Raw genomic sequence first — 15881 nt, forward strand, 5'->3', positions numbered from 1 at the left:
CAAGTGATGAATTGATAGTGTACCGCAGTTCGTCGAGGCGAGACCGTTCAACAATACCATTTTTTCTCCAAGAGCCTATAAAATGCTATCAATGTCTCTACTGCGCAAGGTGTGAACATGCAACTGTTGCTGGCTACCAAGATTGGTGACTTGTACGCAAGCCCAAAATACCTTACACCAAACTCGACGGTTTTATCTTGTCATTTCACCTGCAGATTGGCAACAATCTCTCCTAAAGAATATTTGGCTTGGATTATGATTTTCGTGGAACATGACAAGATTGATCCACTCAATAGGCCTACTTCTATATACATTAGGTGGCCAGCCTTGAATACCATCCGATTTCTTCCTCCCAGCCCCCTGAAAAAGGAAAGGTGAACTCGAAAACCAATCGGTGCTAAGCGGATGTCAATCACTGCTTGTAGAGATTAACTTCCTTCCGAATGAGACAGAAACATAAGTCTATCATTGGCGAAAAAGTGGGTGGGCTAAAAATTCTGGGGTGGCCCAAGTACAAAGTGGATAATTTCCATGACGAGAAAACGGCAAAAACTCCGTTGGCATAATCGTCCGGACAGCTCTTTCAAGCACTGGGTTTCTTCGCGTTGACATTGGTCCACTTGGTGCACAAGCTGGTAGTGGCAGTGATGCCACAGGCCGCGATAGTAATTGCGAAAGCAACCTTGATACCCCATGCATACGCACGGAGAACACCGTCCAGCTCGGCTCCGGAAAATACCTGGCGCAGGGTTGTGGCACCGGTAGCAGTGATTAAGGCGGGATCGACGCTCGGTGTGGTACGGGCAAGCTTGTGCACGAGCTGGTTGTCGAAGCCAGATTGCGCGGCTGCGATCAAAAATGTGCTGCCGATAGATCGAGCGACTGTGCTCGAGGGACACAATCAGCTTAGGGATACAAGGGGACAAAGGAAATTGACGACATCCTGGGACAGGGCGAGGGAGAACTCACATATAATAATCGCGGTCACAGGAGCTATGTCGCTTGGTGCAGCAAAAGCCTGCGCAATGATGACCGGGATTTGGAGGCCCATCCCGTATCCGAAGCCGGCCAAGATCTGATACCCAACCCATTTGCCTGTCGAGGTCCCAATGTCGAGAGTATACAGTAGACCAGCGGAGATGGTTACGACCACAGAGCTAGCTACCAGATACGGAGCTGCAATACCCGTCTTCGTGATGGCTCTACCGGAGGCAAATGTGGCAACGCTGAACAAGGCGATGAGAGGAATGTTGCGCACACCCGAGCCAATCGGACTGCGGTTGTCGATGCTTTGGAAATAGATGGGGAGGTAGTAGAGCGTGATGAAATACGCGCCAGCGAAGAAGAAGCCCCATACAGAGTTGACCCAGACGGTCCTTTGGCGCATAAGGCGTGGTGTCAGCATGGCGCGTTCGCCTTGCCATATTTCTATAATTATGAGTGCAAGAACCATAACACCGAAGCCGACGAGTAATCCGATAACAACGCTGGAATTCCACGGATGGGTTACACCACCGTACTGGAGAGCTAGAAGTAAGGCGAGGGATGCACCCATTGTAAGCGCCGTCCCTAGAAAGTCCATTTGCAGAAGCTTCTCTTTAAGCGTAGCATCGACCCGCGTAGCGGTTGCGGGGGTCTTGAAGGTGAGCAGAATGACAAAAGCGGCCAGACCACCGATTGGAATATTGATATAGAAGCACCTAAAGTTGTCATATCAGGTTCGGTCCGGTCATAACAGAAGCCGATGACTGGAAATAGTCCCTTGTTTTGCAACAAAGACAAAGCAGTACAACATCCTTGACTCACCACCTCCAGGTCGCCGCATCTGTAAGCGCTCCACCAATGAGTGGTCCAGCGACGGCGGCGACGCCATATGACATACCAATGAATCCAGTGTAGGTGGCTCTTTTCGCGGGCTCAGCAGCAAAGGCAGAAATCGTGTATACTCCAGGCGCGACACCCGAGGCACCAAGACCGGCGATAGAACGTCCAACAATCACAGTGGTTGAGTTGTGGGCGACAGCGCTAATCAAACTCCCAAGTTCGAAGATGAGGATTGACACTAGGAAACTGGGTTTGAGGGGAAAGTATTTATACACTTTGCCCCACTGTGACTGGAACGCTCCGAGCGTTAGGAAATAAGCCGAACCGTACCACGAGATATCTTGAAGTCTGCCGAATTGGTCGGTAATCTTTGGAACAGCGGTTGCAACAATAGTCTGAATCGAGAAGATCAGCGTACCGGCGTGTGATGCATTAGCAAAAGACGACTCTGCGAGAAACTTGGAGCGGTAGAACTCACCTGATCCAGAGAACAGAGGGTGATACTGAGCACGAGCGCAAGCATGATGAAGAACATTTCGATACCCTTCGGGTATTCAACAGGTTTTTGCGGCCCATCCACGCCTTTTTCTTTAGTAGCAGGACCATCGTCTTCAGGGATTTCTGGTTTCTCTACGCCATTGGCAGTCGAGGATGCCACAATGGACGGTTCATTAGACTCGACGGTCTGCTTTTCCTTCTCAGGCTCGGCCTGATATGTTTTCTCTCCGATCGCTTCGAGCTTACCGTCCTCTGGGAAGGGAGGGGGAGGTGTTGATCGAGACATGTGTGTTTGTCGTATGGCTCAATTGCTTAGGCTTGATATGAGACTCTGTGGGCCTTGGAAACGCGGCCTCGAAGCAATTGGTGTGCGCTTAGCTTATATAGATAGGCTGACGTACGAATGTTCGGAGGTAATGTTCAGAGGCAATGTTCAGAGAGGTACATGCCCAAATATCATTTGATTGTAGCTCTGGGCGCTCGCTTACCGCTCCACCAGACCCCTGCCAGTGGTTGTATAACTGAGCTAGACCTAATTCAACGCGCCGTTAAGTCTGCAAACCCGCTAACGCCGCTCGCTCACCACTCTGTCGGACCCCAGTGGTTGTATAACGGAGCTAGGCCTGATTAAACGCCGTGAAGTCCGCAAACCCGTTAACGTCGCTTGTCCAAATAGGGCATAGAGTAGAATTTTGATATGTCTGACAACTTGAGGTACTGTAAGGGCGCTAGTCCTTACAAAGGATAATGCACCGTAAGGCCGGAAACGGCTTGTATGGGTCCTTACGCGCGACAGGTATATATACTATTCTGTACGCAGATCAACTGTTGGTTGATTATTCGCACCTTTTTGGTTGTATTGGCCCAGTGGTACAGAGCTCCGTCCTTACAGGAGAGGGAGGGGGTTTAGGAAAAGGTATGTTTTTCTTATGCCTTAACTTACAACAGTATTTAGAGGGTGTACTGTAACGAGGTAGGCACGGTCAACCACGTGGCCTTCTCTCGCTAATAGAGGTTTAGGCTAGACTAGAGACAACCGCTAGTGCTAGCCCTAGCATTATCTATATATATATTATACTATGCGAGAATACTTAGCTTAAGTATTCTCGTGCGTACCTTTTAGTACAGTAGGGAAAGTCGTATAGTATCAGCTTGGCAGGCGGGGCGCCTACCTCATTACATGTACAGTCCTCTATATAATCCTTGCAGAGCAAAGGTAAGGTAGGGGTTATATAGAAGAAGAGGTAGAGTAAAGAGAGAGTAAGATAACTCATGTGTTTGTACTATTATAAATAGAAGAATAGTATTCACACGCTTCTAGTTAGAAAGGATATTAGATATATTGCTATACCTAGAACCGTGTCCTGTCGTAAAGAATAACCGCAACCTTCTACTAGAGGCAGGAGGTTGAGACTATATACCTAAGAGTAATTGCAGCAATCGCAGGTTCTAAGACTTAGTCGCACACCTTAGCGTGCAACTGCTGCGATTGTTTGCTAAGCTCTGCGATTACTTCCCTGTCCTTGCATATCCTTTATACCTAATTTAGTCGTCACGTGATGTTGACTTCTGTTGACCGTGACCTCACCAGCATCAGTCCGTCCTTCCTCCGTGGGGTTGGAGACCCGCATGTTCCCCTGGCCTAACTAATGGTTGTAACACTAGCTAAAAGGAAAATCTTTACATATTTAGCTTAAGTATGTGCTTAATAATTACTTACTTTTTATTATTATCTAGCTTATATAAGTTAGCTATAGAATTAACTTATTTAAGTTATTTAGTATATTATTTATTTATTTATTAATTTTTAAAAAACTTTACATATAGCTATAGCATATTACTTAAAAAGTGTTATATTTTATTTAAAAGCCTAAAGTGTAAGCTATATCTAATGTTCTTTTAACACATCTAAGTATTGTTGCTAGAAATATATTAGTGTAAGAAAAGTAGTTTAGTGTAGTCTTAGTAAAAGTAAGCAACTTAGGTGTGTAAGCAACTTGCCTGTGGTGTACAGTAGTACATTTTAGTAGTAGAGTAAGGTAAATGAAGGATGTAAAGTTTGTTAGCAACCTACTTACAAAGGGTTGTCAATTATTTAGAACATTCTACGCACAGGTATTAGGTTGTGCACGCGGAGCAGCCCGCTCAGGGACCCCCTTGTACCATATCCTTCTGGAATCGCTGCAAATCTTATGGGAACGTGTCTACGCGGGCTCTTCCCAACAAATGCGCCCGTTCTTGTCAATTCGGATTCTAAAGCCGATTGAGAACATATGGCCCCACACCAATAATAAGCTTCCTCTGGCCAACTGGTAAGCTTCCTTGGTTGAGAACCCTCCCACAGCATATCCGGCTGACGGGTGCTACCTTAGCGCGTGCGGGTAAGCCGGAGGCGTAACTAGGGGAAGTGATATACAAGTAGGCTGTCATAATCACTGTCTTCTTCTAGTAGACCTACCCATCAGGGCCAACTACGAGGAATACCCCATCCATCATCTACCAAGGGAAGAATTATGGCCTTGGGCAGTCATAATTTGGTCTCCCACATTCTATTTCATGGTTTTCATCCTATTATTGAACCAGGTTGAGTCCAAGGTGGGGTAATAATCCAGGATGCATGGAAAAGGAGGTCAAAAACTAGGGAAGGTATTGGATTGCTGATGTTGACTGAGCCTCAGTCTTAAGCTGAACGTCGAGCACTTCTGTAGTGGGAATGCGCTATATTAAACCCCCAGCATGGTGACGTACAACCTATACGATATAAGGAAGGCAACAAACACTCTTTGACACGCGACATACCCAATCAACGGATGCCGCACTGCCAGGTGCGTTGCTGACTTTATCAGTGCATATGAAACCGTATTGAGCGCCAGTGGGTTCAGATACGAGCACTGGGCTCAGGGGTCTTATCCTGGGGTCTGCGTTCGACATGGCGCCATGACGGGATTCTCGAGTCCACATTAGGCAGATTTGCGTCTCTGGCCATCTATGCCTCTAGCCCAATTCATCTACTGGTCAGATGGGGAGCTGGAATGCAAAGCCTGTACAGCGCCAGGGTCGACCAAAGAACAGCCGTGCCTAGATTTTCTTTTAGGGAGATCAGAATATCGAGGGGAGATACCAGGAGGCACTGCTAAAATGAGAATCCCCTAACCTTGTTATCAAATTTAGCGTGCTAAGCGCAGCAATCAGTAGAAGCACGCTGAGTAATACTCATGTTGTGCGGTATCTCAACTAGATTTATGCCCTTCACTCAGCCACTGCGAAGAATTGAGCTTTGACAGAAACAAATTATAAGATTTAGGAGCTGGGGGTTCCTGTCGTGCGAAAGAGGATGTCTGAGGTAAGTGGATAGAGTGCTGAGATCAGATGCAAGCATATAAAGCAGCCCACGTTCTCCGTTACAGCGTCTACCTCTTTTGACTGTCCTGTCATACGATTTTTAATCACTCCTACATGTTTATCTTAACCACACAATTATCAAAATGTATACTACAGTACTAGGAGAGAGGTCTGTTCTATGCAAAATTTAGCAAGCTCTACTAAGCATCTGCCCCCTCTATTTAATTAATTATATATTTACTTTAAATAGTTCTATAAACATAATTAATAGCTTATTTTAATTACATAATCCTAAGACTTTGTCTAGTAGCTATGCGCTTGTTGCAGAGCCTGTACATAGCGTAGCATTAACAAAACAAGCTTCCTAACTAGCAAACCAAGTACTTTCTACTATGCCTTTTGTTTGCAGTAGTCACACGATGGTCGGATGGTCGTATGCGTCGTCACCATAGTCGTATGCATCTCACCATGGTCTGTTGCCAAGACTCACCCACTTATTTCGCATATATATAGACTCCTACAAAGGACTCCTCAAGCAATGAATTCAATCTAGTTCCTCATGCCTCTGGTGCTTCGCATAGCTTCACACTTTTCTAATGCTGCATAGAGCTAATCCTACTTCTCTATAAAGTTACTTAAAATACTAACACTTACTTAAAAGTAAGAATATTACAAGCGTTAGTAAATTATTTCATTAATATTCTATAGTCATTTTATATGTATTTTTTATAACGTACCTAACGGGTTGGCCGGCCACACAGGTTGGCCGGCTACTTTTGCTAAGCCCCTACTAAACTCTACCTATCTACATAATGCTTTAACAACAACACTAGATTAAATCTTCTAAAGAATGTTAAATATAGCTTACTTTTTAGGCTTTTAAATAAGACTTAAAACTTTTCTTATAACACACTATAGCTATTTATAATGTCTTTTACACAACACTAAGTAATTAACACGCTAGATAACCTTTATAAGTAGAATGCTAGCCTAAATTAAAGAATCTAACTAAGCTTAAAAAAAAAGTAGTTATTAAGTATATACTTAAGCTTTTTATGCGTAGATTTTTCTTTAAGCTTATAGCTGTAGCTAATATAGCTAATTCCTTGCCTATAAAGCGCAATCTAGGCTAGGTTAGCTTAAACTAGCCTAGTATATAAGTTAAGCACTACTCTAAGTTTATAATAAAGTTTAATTATAAGTATAATTATAAAAAAGTGCTTTATAAGAATCTAAAGGTTATCTAAAGCTAGTTTTGCCTAGTAGCTAATATAAAAGCTAAGTACAGTATCTAGGATAAAAACACATATAACTTTAACAAGTTAAGCTTTATAATAGGCTAAATATTAACTAAAGCAGTTATTCTAGCTTTAAAGAGATAAAAATAGCTAAAAGTAATATAGTAAAGTAATAAAAAGTAGACAATAGTTATTTAAAGCATTAATATAATAAAGTAGGCTATAAGATTATAAAGCTTTAAGTAGTAAATAAAGCTACTACACAACATAAATTATATTAAAAAAAAGTAGATTTAAGTAAAAAAGACTTTAATAGTTAAAAATAAGGCTTATTTAACTGCTCTAAAGAAGTTTAAAGCGCGTAGTAATAGAAAAAAGCTAAAGACGCAGGTGCGCGCTAAAAAAGGTAAGCTAAGTTAAAGGTAATATAAGTAGTGTAATTAGACTAGGCATAACTTATATATATATAAGTAAGTAGTAAAAGTAGACTTTAAATAATATCTTATGTTATATTACTTTATACAGGGCTAAAGTGGGCTGTTTTGCGAGAGAATAGGGTGGTTTTAGTGGGGGCTTAGCAAAAGTGGCCGGCCAACCCGTGTGGCCGGCCAACCTGTTAGGTACGTTACAGCATGTTTTAATAATAATAAGTTTAGCATTTACTATTATTGTTACTTATATAAAGTAATATATTATAGCTATTTAATTCTAAAGTACTTGTGAAGCTACTAGTTCTTACAAAAAGTAATAAAGCTCTGTAATACTAGAAGCAGCCTATACTAGAGTTCTTATGCGTAATAGATATATATATATACTATTTTATATATAGTATAATCTATTTGTTAATTATTTACGCTTTTTTAGTTATATTAGTACAGTAGCATAGAGCCTTGTTCTTACAGTACTCGAGGAGCTTAACATAAAGTATAGGCTTCTTAGCTTTTATACCTTAGCTTCTTATTATAATTAAGCTTAATCTTAGCCACTTGCAGCTATATTAGACTAGAATAGACAAAGAATGATTATCTAGATACAATAAAGCATAGAAAAAGAAATAGCGTGTATATAAACAGTAGCTAATTATTGTCCTAGAGAGAAGTAATTTGTCTAAGTCTTCTACTTAGATTCTAACTATTTAATGTTTAAATAAACTACGTTAGATAAGAGCAGTTTAGTCTGTCTATAGTATTACACACCTATTATTTTAATACTTCTATACCTTTGTTAAGATTTGCTCTCTCTCTTTCTCTCTCTTATAGCTCTGCTATGCACCCTCTATCTTATATTTCTTCTCTATGCCTTATGCTTCCTGTTTAATACTCTTAGATAGAATAAGTTAGTGTAATAGCTTAACGCGGCTAGCAAATACCTAATAACAGTGCTAACTGTAGGCCTAGTTTAATGCCTCTTTTAATATAGCTAACGTGTGTCGCATTTTACTACAATTTGCTATAGATTGCTATAATTTGCTGCAAGTTGCTGCAATCTACTACAAGTTGCTGTATTTTACTACACTTTATAATAGTTTGCTTACTTTTTTAAGGCTACTAGCTAATCCTTAGCTAACAGCTAAACACTAGCCTCTTATACTCTTACATTGCCTTACACTTTAATTCTAACAAGAGGATATTAGAAAACTACAAAGCTAGCTAAGAGGAGAGGTGCAACTAAATACTTAGAGGAATAGAGGTACAGCAGAGGCTAGAACAGAGTTAGAGCAGATACAAGAAACCTTTAAATATAGGTTTGTTAGGTAACTTTAAATAAAACAATTTAAGCAAATTGTTGCAGTCTAGTAGTATATAACTAGACTGTAACAAAGTTGCTAGAATATTATCTAAGCAGCGTAAGTTTAATTCTTAGAGATTATATTTTTTTTATTTTTAAAAAAGGTTTAACTAGTATCTAGTTTATATACAAAGGTTCTTTTTTAAGACTAAATTTTAGTTTATAATACATTTTAAATATTATAATAGCTTTATAAGTAGATATAATACTGTCGCGTATACTAAGAGCCTTGGCTAGGGCTTAGAGCCTGGTCCGCGGCTCGGGATCTAGAGATAGTATGTTCTAAAGCTCGGTGTATATAAGGAGAGCCTTCAACTCTCTTAGAGAGTAGAGTCACTTTATCCGATCTTCTAAACAGCTATTGCTAAGCTATTTTATCCTCTACAAATACTTATCTAAAACTTTATTTTATTAAAATTATAGATATTAAAATTATAGATTGTTTACTTAGTAAGAGTGTTATATATATAAGTGTAAACTACTTTTACATAACTATAGAATTCTTATATTAAGCTTTTTATAGTTATACTTAACTATAAAAAATATATTTTAAGCTTAATAGTATATTTTATAAAGGATATAGTCTAGTTTACACTAATATAGCTTAGACTATAATAGCTTAGGCTATAACGTACTTCACAGGCGAGTTGCTCACACACCTAAGTTGCTTACTTTTGCTAAGACCCTACTAAACTACCCTTTCTACACTAATGCATTCCCTATAACACTACTTAGACGCGCTAAAAAAATGTTAGATATAGCTTACACTTTAAGCTTTTAAATAAGACATAAAACTTTTAAAAAAATATGCTATAGCTATGTGTAAAGTTTTATAAAAGATAATAAATAACTATAGCACTAGACAACCTTTACAAGCTAATTCTACAGCTAAATTATAAAGGCTAAGTAATAAAAAGAAGCAGGTAATTATTAAGACTATACTTAAGCTATATACATAAGAAATTTCCCCTTAAATAGCATTTATAGCTAATATAGCTAATTCTTTGCGCGCTAAGTGTAATCTAGGCTATGTTTATATAAACTAGCCTAGTATGTTTATAAAGTGTTATTTAAAGCTTAAAGTAAAGTTTTAAGCATAAGTATAGTTAAAAGATATTTAGCTAATTATAAACTTTATCTTACTAAAGTTATATGTGTTATTATTTTAGATACTATACTTAGCTTTAATATTCTTTATAAGGCTAAACCTGCTTTAAATTACTTTAGAACTCTTATAAAAACCTCTTTTATAGTTATACTTATACTTAAACATTACTTTAAGCTTTAAATAACGCTTTATAAACATACTAAGCTAGTTTATGTAAACATAGCCTAGATTACGCTTAGCGCACAAAAAATTAGCTATATTAGCTATAAATGCTATTTAAGAGAAAATTTCTTGCGCATATAGCTTAAGTATAGTCTTAATAATTACCTGCTTTTTTTTATTACCTAGCCTTTATAATTTAGCTATAGAATTAGCTTATAAAAGTTATCTAGCGCTATAGTTATTTATTATCTTTTATAAAACTTTATATATAGCTATAGCACATTTTTTTAAGAGTTTTATATCTTGTTTAAAAGCTTAGAGTGTAAGCTATATCTAACATTCTTTTAGCGCGTCTAAGTAGTGTTGTGGGGAATGCATTAGTGTAGAAAGAGTAGTTTAGTAGGGTCTTAGCAAAAGTAAGCAACTTAGGTGTGTAAGCAACTTGCCTGTGAAGTATGTTAATAGCTTTATAGTTTATTAGCTATATTTTTTATAAATTTAAGTTAGAATAAATGTTTAGTAATTAGTATCTCTAATGTTAAATAGGCTCTTTTAGCTAGCTGCTTATAATATGAGCACTTAAGTAGCAAGAGTAAGAGTAGTGTACGGTGTGCACAGCGTACGAAGTAGGTAGGGTGGGGGCAACATGTTTCTGGTTCTATTGCTCTGTCTTTTCCTCCGTACAGAGGAAAAGGGGAATATCTAGATGTTCGCGCACGGAGGTTCGCGCACGAGCATTATGTGACATAGCTACGTGATCCTTCTTGTGCGCAATAACTAGTATCCAGACTGTAACGCTGCTGCTGCGTACGGACATCTAACAAATTATTGCAGGTTGATAATAATAAGGCCTATCTCTTTGTTAACAAACTTCATCATTATTGGCTCCGCAAACATAATACTCACTCCCCAGCTCTCTGTAAGCCATTCCTCCTAATATCTCCACGCTTAGTCTGTCTCTTGGATCCAACCTTATAAACTTGAGAATAGATTTCTTGTCTTGAAAGCCGCTGTAGTCATCACTTCGCGGTCAAAATCGCGGTAGCAGAATCTAAGGTGTCGGTCTTGTGGATAGAGCCGCCATGACGTGGTAGAGAAGCATGAAGTGATTATGCTTTCACGTGACAGTTACGCTCACTAGCCTAAGCAATTTGGCCATAGCGTCAAATCGCCACTACCATACGAGAAGCAGAAGGCTGCAAGGTGCCTGCGGTCCGTTAATCTTCTCTGATATGTCTTAACATATCCTCCATTCTTCAGCTAAATACAGAAATGATTTTTCGCCTTTCTCCATGCAGGGCGTATAATATGGTAATGCACATTGTCTTCAGCTGCGGGTCGTGATAAGCATCTCCATACAAGCTCCTCAGATCCCCAAATCCTCAACTCTGCACAACCCATCCGCCATCCCCGCCACTGCCCACGTCCCGAACTTCAAATTCGGATTCCAGGCTAAACACGTCACCGCCGTCTTTTCCTCAAAGATGGTAAGGAATTTTCCGGAATCTGTGTGCTGTCGAACGGGCTTAGTGTTTTGGAGCCCGACTTGGGCGACTTTGTAGCCTTCTGTGATGCGGGAGAGTGGCTTGTTGAGGACGGCTTGGGGGACTTTGTTTGTGGGTGGGGGTGTGGTGGTGGATTTAGAGATGGTAGTATTAGGAGGTGTTTGGATGGTTTTGTCTCGTTCCTGGGTTTCTACTTCTCTCAGGGAAGTTTGCGTAGTTTGATATTGTTCCTCTTCTCGAATTCCTCCTCCTGGGGAAGTCCGAGTAGGCTGATCTCGTTTCTCGCCCACATCTCCGCCTCTTTTAGGAGAACTTTGAGCCAAACCATCATTATCCCGTTCGCGCCCGACACCCCCCTTCCTATCATCCAGAGGCTGCAACGGGAGCTCCTCAACCCTCCTCCTCCACTCATGCCAAAACCAAACCTGCTGCCACGGCACCTCCTTATAGTTCAAAAACCTAGGTATCGGATTCGTTGCCGCACACATCCCATCCGCCGCACCCATTAGCACCGCCGGCTGCACTGGACTCGTCGCACAACATAAGATCTGCGCCTCCATGCGCATCGAGTGGATATTCATGTAGTACCGTCGGATGGAATTCGAGCGAATGAGATAGTTTTCGTCAGGCGTGAGGAATGATTGAGTGTGTTCGTGCCAGGCCTGTGTGAGACCGAAGATGCGCGCCCGGGTTGTAGATATGGTGTCGTAAACAGGAGAACGCAGGTCGAAGAGCCGGGAGAAGCCATCTGCGGAGGTTAGGGAGATGAAGTGTGGGCGGGATGGATACCCCGAGCTGATGGTTAGGATGTAGGTGTCTGCGGCTTGTTTGTGGAACCAGGGGCGAGGCGTGTATTGCGGCGCTTTGTTTGGAGAATTGGACTCTGAAGTGGAGTCTTTTGGCGAGGGCGGAAATGTGTCGGGTCGAGTGAGCGTCCAGATTGCGAGGGTGCCTGCGGTGGTGCCGAGCGCGATGGAAGTTCCCGACAGCCAGTGGATACAGGTCGATATGGTGTCTGGGGGTTGGATTTCGAAGGCTGCTTTTGAGAAGTGGATGTAGCGGGTCTGGGGGAACGCTGAGTCTGGCTGTGGTATCCGTATATCGAGAATCCTCATTTTTCCGTCGGACCACACACCTGCTAGAAGTCCGAGGTGAATCTCATCGTCCCCCTCTTTTGGCTCAACAGTGTCTGCAGCCGCAACCGGACACCATCTGAATTGTCTCGGCATGCCCCAGTCCGTACATATAACTGCGACAAGCCTGGGCTGCATGTCCGGATCCAGATCTCTTTCTTCGGTTGACTCGAAAGTCCAGATTTGAATCGACGTCGGAAAGCCCTTCGTCTTCGTAAAAGCCGGCGCCTTGGGGTTCTGCAATGGTTTCGTGTATTTCCCGGCGGCTTTCTTCTGCTGCACAGCCACAGCCAGATACTGCACCATGCCCTCCTCATCCGGTACCCACTGCGCCTCATGGACCCTCGCCCCGAGATTAAAAGTCCAGCCTCTTCTCCCCCTCTTATCCACAAATGGCTCCGCCACACCCATAAAACTCCCCTTCTTTATTGAATATAGCAACGGGTGCGTATACGCTCCCAGCAGCACATTAACCTCCTTATCACCGTCATTTACCAAATACTTCTCCCCCTCTTCTTGGCCCAACTCCCTGCACACTTGCCCATTCTCAAACCCGCTCTTCCCAGTTCCCCAATACCACTCCCGCATCATCTTAACCTCCCTCCCCATGGCCTCCCTCGCAATGTAAAAACTCGGTCCCAAACCCCACTCCCTCTTCGACGGCATCGTATCCTGCGCCTCCCATTTATCCCTCGTCAAAAGCACAGGTTTCAAATCTTTCATACTGGGCCCAAACAAGAACTTCGCTCGGACCTCGCGGCCACCCTCCTTCCCCCATTCCTCGACACCGCGGACATGCATGCGGTCGATGCCCATGGCATGGACTTTGGTCCCATGTTTCTTAGCCAACGCTTTCGAGGGCATGAAACCGGCACCAATTCCCGAGGGCCCTTGGACTGTCGTCCTCTCTTTCCCTCTCCCAAGCGGGAGTTTCGATTTAGCTTTCTTACGCCTCCCTGTTCCGTCCCCAGGGCTTCCGGGATCGACCTCGCCGTCTGAGAAATCCACTTCTACAATCTCCTCGCCTCTTGCTAGCCCTAAATCGGCATCTCTATCCCCACCCCCACCTCCTCTCATCCCGTCGTCACCATCTCCAACATCGGAGGGAGAGGAAGCGTCAAGTACAACTAACTCCATTAAGTCCGCCTCATCCTCATCCTCATCCTCAGCGCCGATGTCCTCGATCTCCGCTTCACTGGCGCTAGAAGCAGCGTCCGTGGTACTCGAGCCCGAGTCATCGGAAGCATAGAGGCAGTCTTCAAGGCCTTCAAAGGGATCGACGGTATATTTTTTTGCCGCGGCGGTGTTGCGGCGGGAGGGGCGTGTTGCGGGCATGATTGCTGACCGGTAGTTGGAAGCTTGGCAGAAAGAAAATAACGGAGGCGAGAAGGGAAGTTTGTGTTATGAGTTTGAAGGCATTGCGGAAATAAGGACTCCAGTTGTCTCTTTCAACTGCTGATTCGAAATTTCCGAAACAAACAAATAGCTTTCCGTTCTGGTAGTTGTGTTGCATAAAGTTGGTTTTAGGTGTGAAGCTCGTGATTTTATTTAGCGTATGCGGATTTCTTGGCACCACTTTGTAAATTTTCTTCCACCAACTACTGTGTTTAGTGCGGCCTCGCGTAATGCACAATTTTAGCAACCTGCGCTTTTAACTTTTAATGCTTTAAAGACTTAACGTAAACTATTCCTAAGCTAGAGAAATTACTAAGCTAGTTAAATTACTAAGCTAGTTAAATTACTAAGCTAGACAAAATCTCTTAGCGTAAGTAACACTATAACGTACACTATAGGCAAGTTGCTTACACACCTAAGTTGCTTACTTTTGCTAAGACTCTACTAAACCACCCTTTTTATACTAATACATTCCTAATAAAACCACTTTAACGCGCTAAAAGAACACTAGATATAGCTTATGTTGCGTTTGCCAAAAGGTCAACCTCCCAGCTAGCACAGCAGAAGGATATATGTAGACGGATAGCTGTACGCGACACACCCCCCAGCTTAAACCGTAGAATAAGAGAGGTGAAACATGTTAAAACAACCTTAACACACCCTTCCTCTTGCCTAAGCAACAGAACTTAGAGACAGATCTAAATACAAGGTAGCCTCTGTAATAGGCGCACTGCCTAAATGCTCTTTGCTAAGCGTAGGAATTAAACACGCAGTGTTCTAGGATAATGCAATCCTATTAGTAGAACAGGGGTGCGCAAATTTTTAAGCGCTAACTATTTACACTACGCCGCAAACTAGGCTTATAACTGTTGCGTTTGCCAAAAGGTCAACCTCTCAGCTAGCACAGCAGAAGGATATATGTAGACGGATAGCTGTACGCGACAGCTTATACTTTAAGCTTTTAAATAACATACACTACAGGCAAGTTGCTTACACACTTAAGTTGCTTACTTTTACTAAGACTCTACTAAACTACTCTTTCTACACTAATGTATTCCTAACAACACTACTTAGACATGCTATAGCTATGTATAAAGTCTTTTAAAAAATAATAAATAACTAATATACTAAATAACTTTTATAAGCTAATTCTATAGCTAACTTATAACATACTTTACAGGCAAGTTGCTTACACACCTAAGTTACTTACTTTTACTAAGACTCTACTAAACTACTCTTTTTATACTAATGCATTCTCTATAACACTACTTAGACATGCTAAAAGAATGTTAGATACAGCTTATACTTTAAGCTTTTAAATAAGACATAAAACTTTTAAAAAAACATGCTATAGCTATGTGCAAAGTTCTATAAAAAATAATAAATAATTATAGTGCTAGATAATGTTTATAAGCTAATTCTATAGCTAAATTATAAAAGCTAGGTAATAAAAAAAAGTAGGTAATTATTAAAACTATACTTAAGCTATATGCGTAAAAAATTTCTCTTTAAATAGCATTTATAGCTAATATAGCTAATTCTTTACACACTAAGCATAATTTAGGCTATGTTTATATAAACTAGCCTAGTATGTTTATAAAGTGTTATTTAAAGCTTAAAGTAAAGTTTTAAGTATAAGTATAGTTAAAAAATATTTAGCTATTTATAAAGCTTATTTTACTAAAGTTATACATATTATTATTTTAGATACTATACTTAGCTTTAATATTTTTTATAAAGCTAAACCTACTTTAAATTACTTTAGAACTTTTATAAAAAGCTTTTTTATAGTTATACTTACACTTAAATGTTACTTTAAGCTTTAAATAACACTTTATAAACATACTAGGCTAGTTTATATAAACATAGCCTAGATTATGCTTAGTGC

At 41.0% G+C, this 15881-nt stretch overlaps 2 protein-coding genes across 2 annotated transcripts; both read right to left on the bottom strand.

The window, feature by feature from the left end:
* Nucleotides 1-506: 506 nt before the first annotated feature.
* On the bottom strand, nucleotides 507-2608 carry BDR25DRAFT_387685 (MFS general substrate transporter; the record flags this gene model as incomplete). The annotated part of the gene is made up of 4 exons (XM_033698070.1): nucleotides 507-882; nucleotides 970-1700; nucleotides 1807-2219; nucleotides 2303-2608. 4 exons carry the CDS (start codon nucleotides 2606-2608, stop codon nucleotides 584-586), a joined length of 1749 nt encoding a protein of 582 aa, XP_033550260.1. The 3' UTR covers nucleotides 507-583.
* Nucleotides 2609-11244: 8636 nt separating this feature from the next.
* Nucleotides 11245-13462, bottom strand: BDR25DRAFT_282958 (uncharacterized protein; the record flags this gene model as incomplete). Its single annotated transcript, XM_033688005.1, has 2 exons — nucleotides 11245-11663; nucleotides 11847-13462. 2 exons carry the CDS (start codon nucleotides 13460-13462, stop codon nucleotides 11327-11329), a joined length of 1953 nt encoding a protein of 650 aa, XP_033550261.1. The 3' UTR covers nucleotides 11245-11326.
* Between the last annotated feature and the right edge of the window lie 2419 nt (nucleotides 13463-15881).

Source organism: Lindgomyces ingoldianus (genome assembly GCF_010093535.1).
Source record: "Lindgomyces ingoldianus strain ATCC 200398 unplaced genomic scaffold BDR25scaffold_9, whole genome shotgun sequence".
NCBI lineage: Eukaryota > Fungi > Ascomycota > Dothideomycetes > Pleosporales > Lindgomycetaceae > Lindgomyces > Lindgomyces ingoldianus.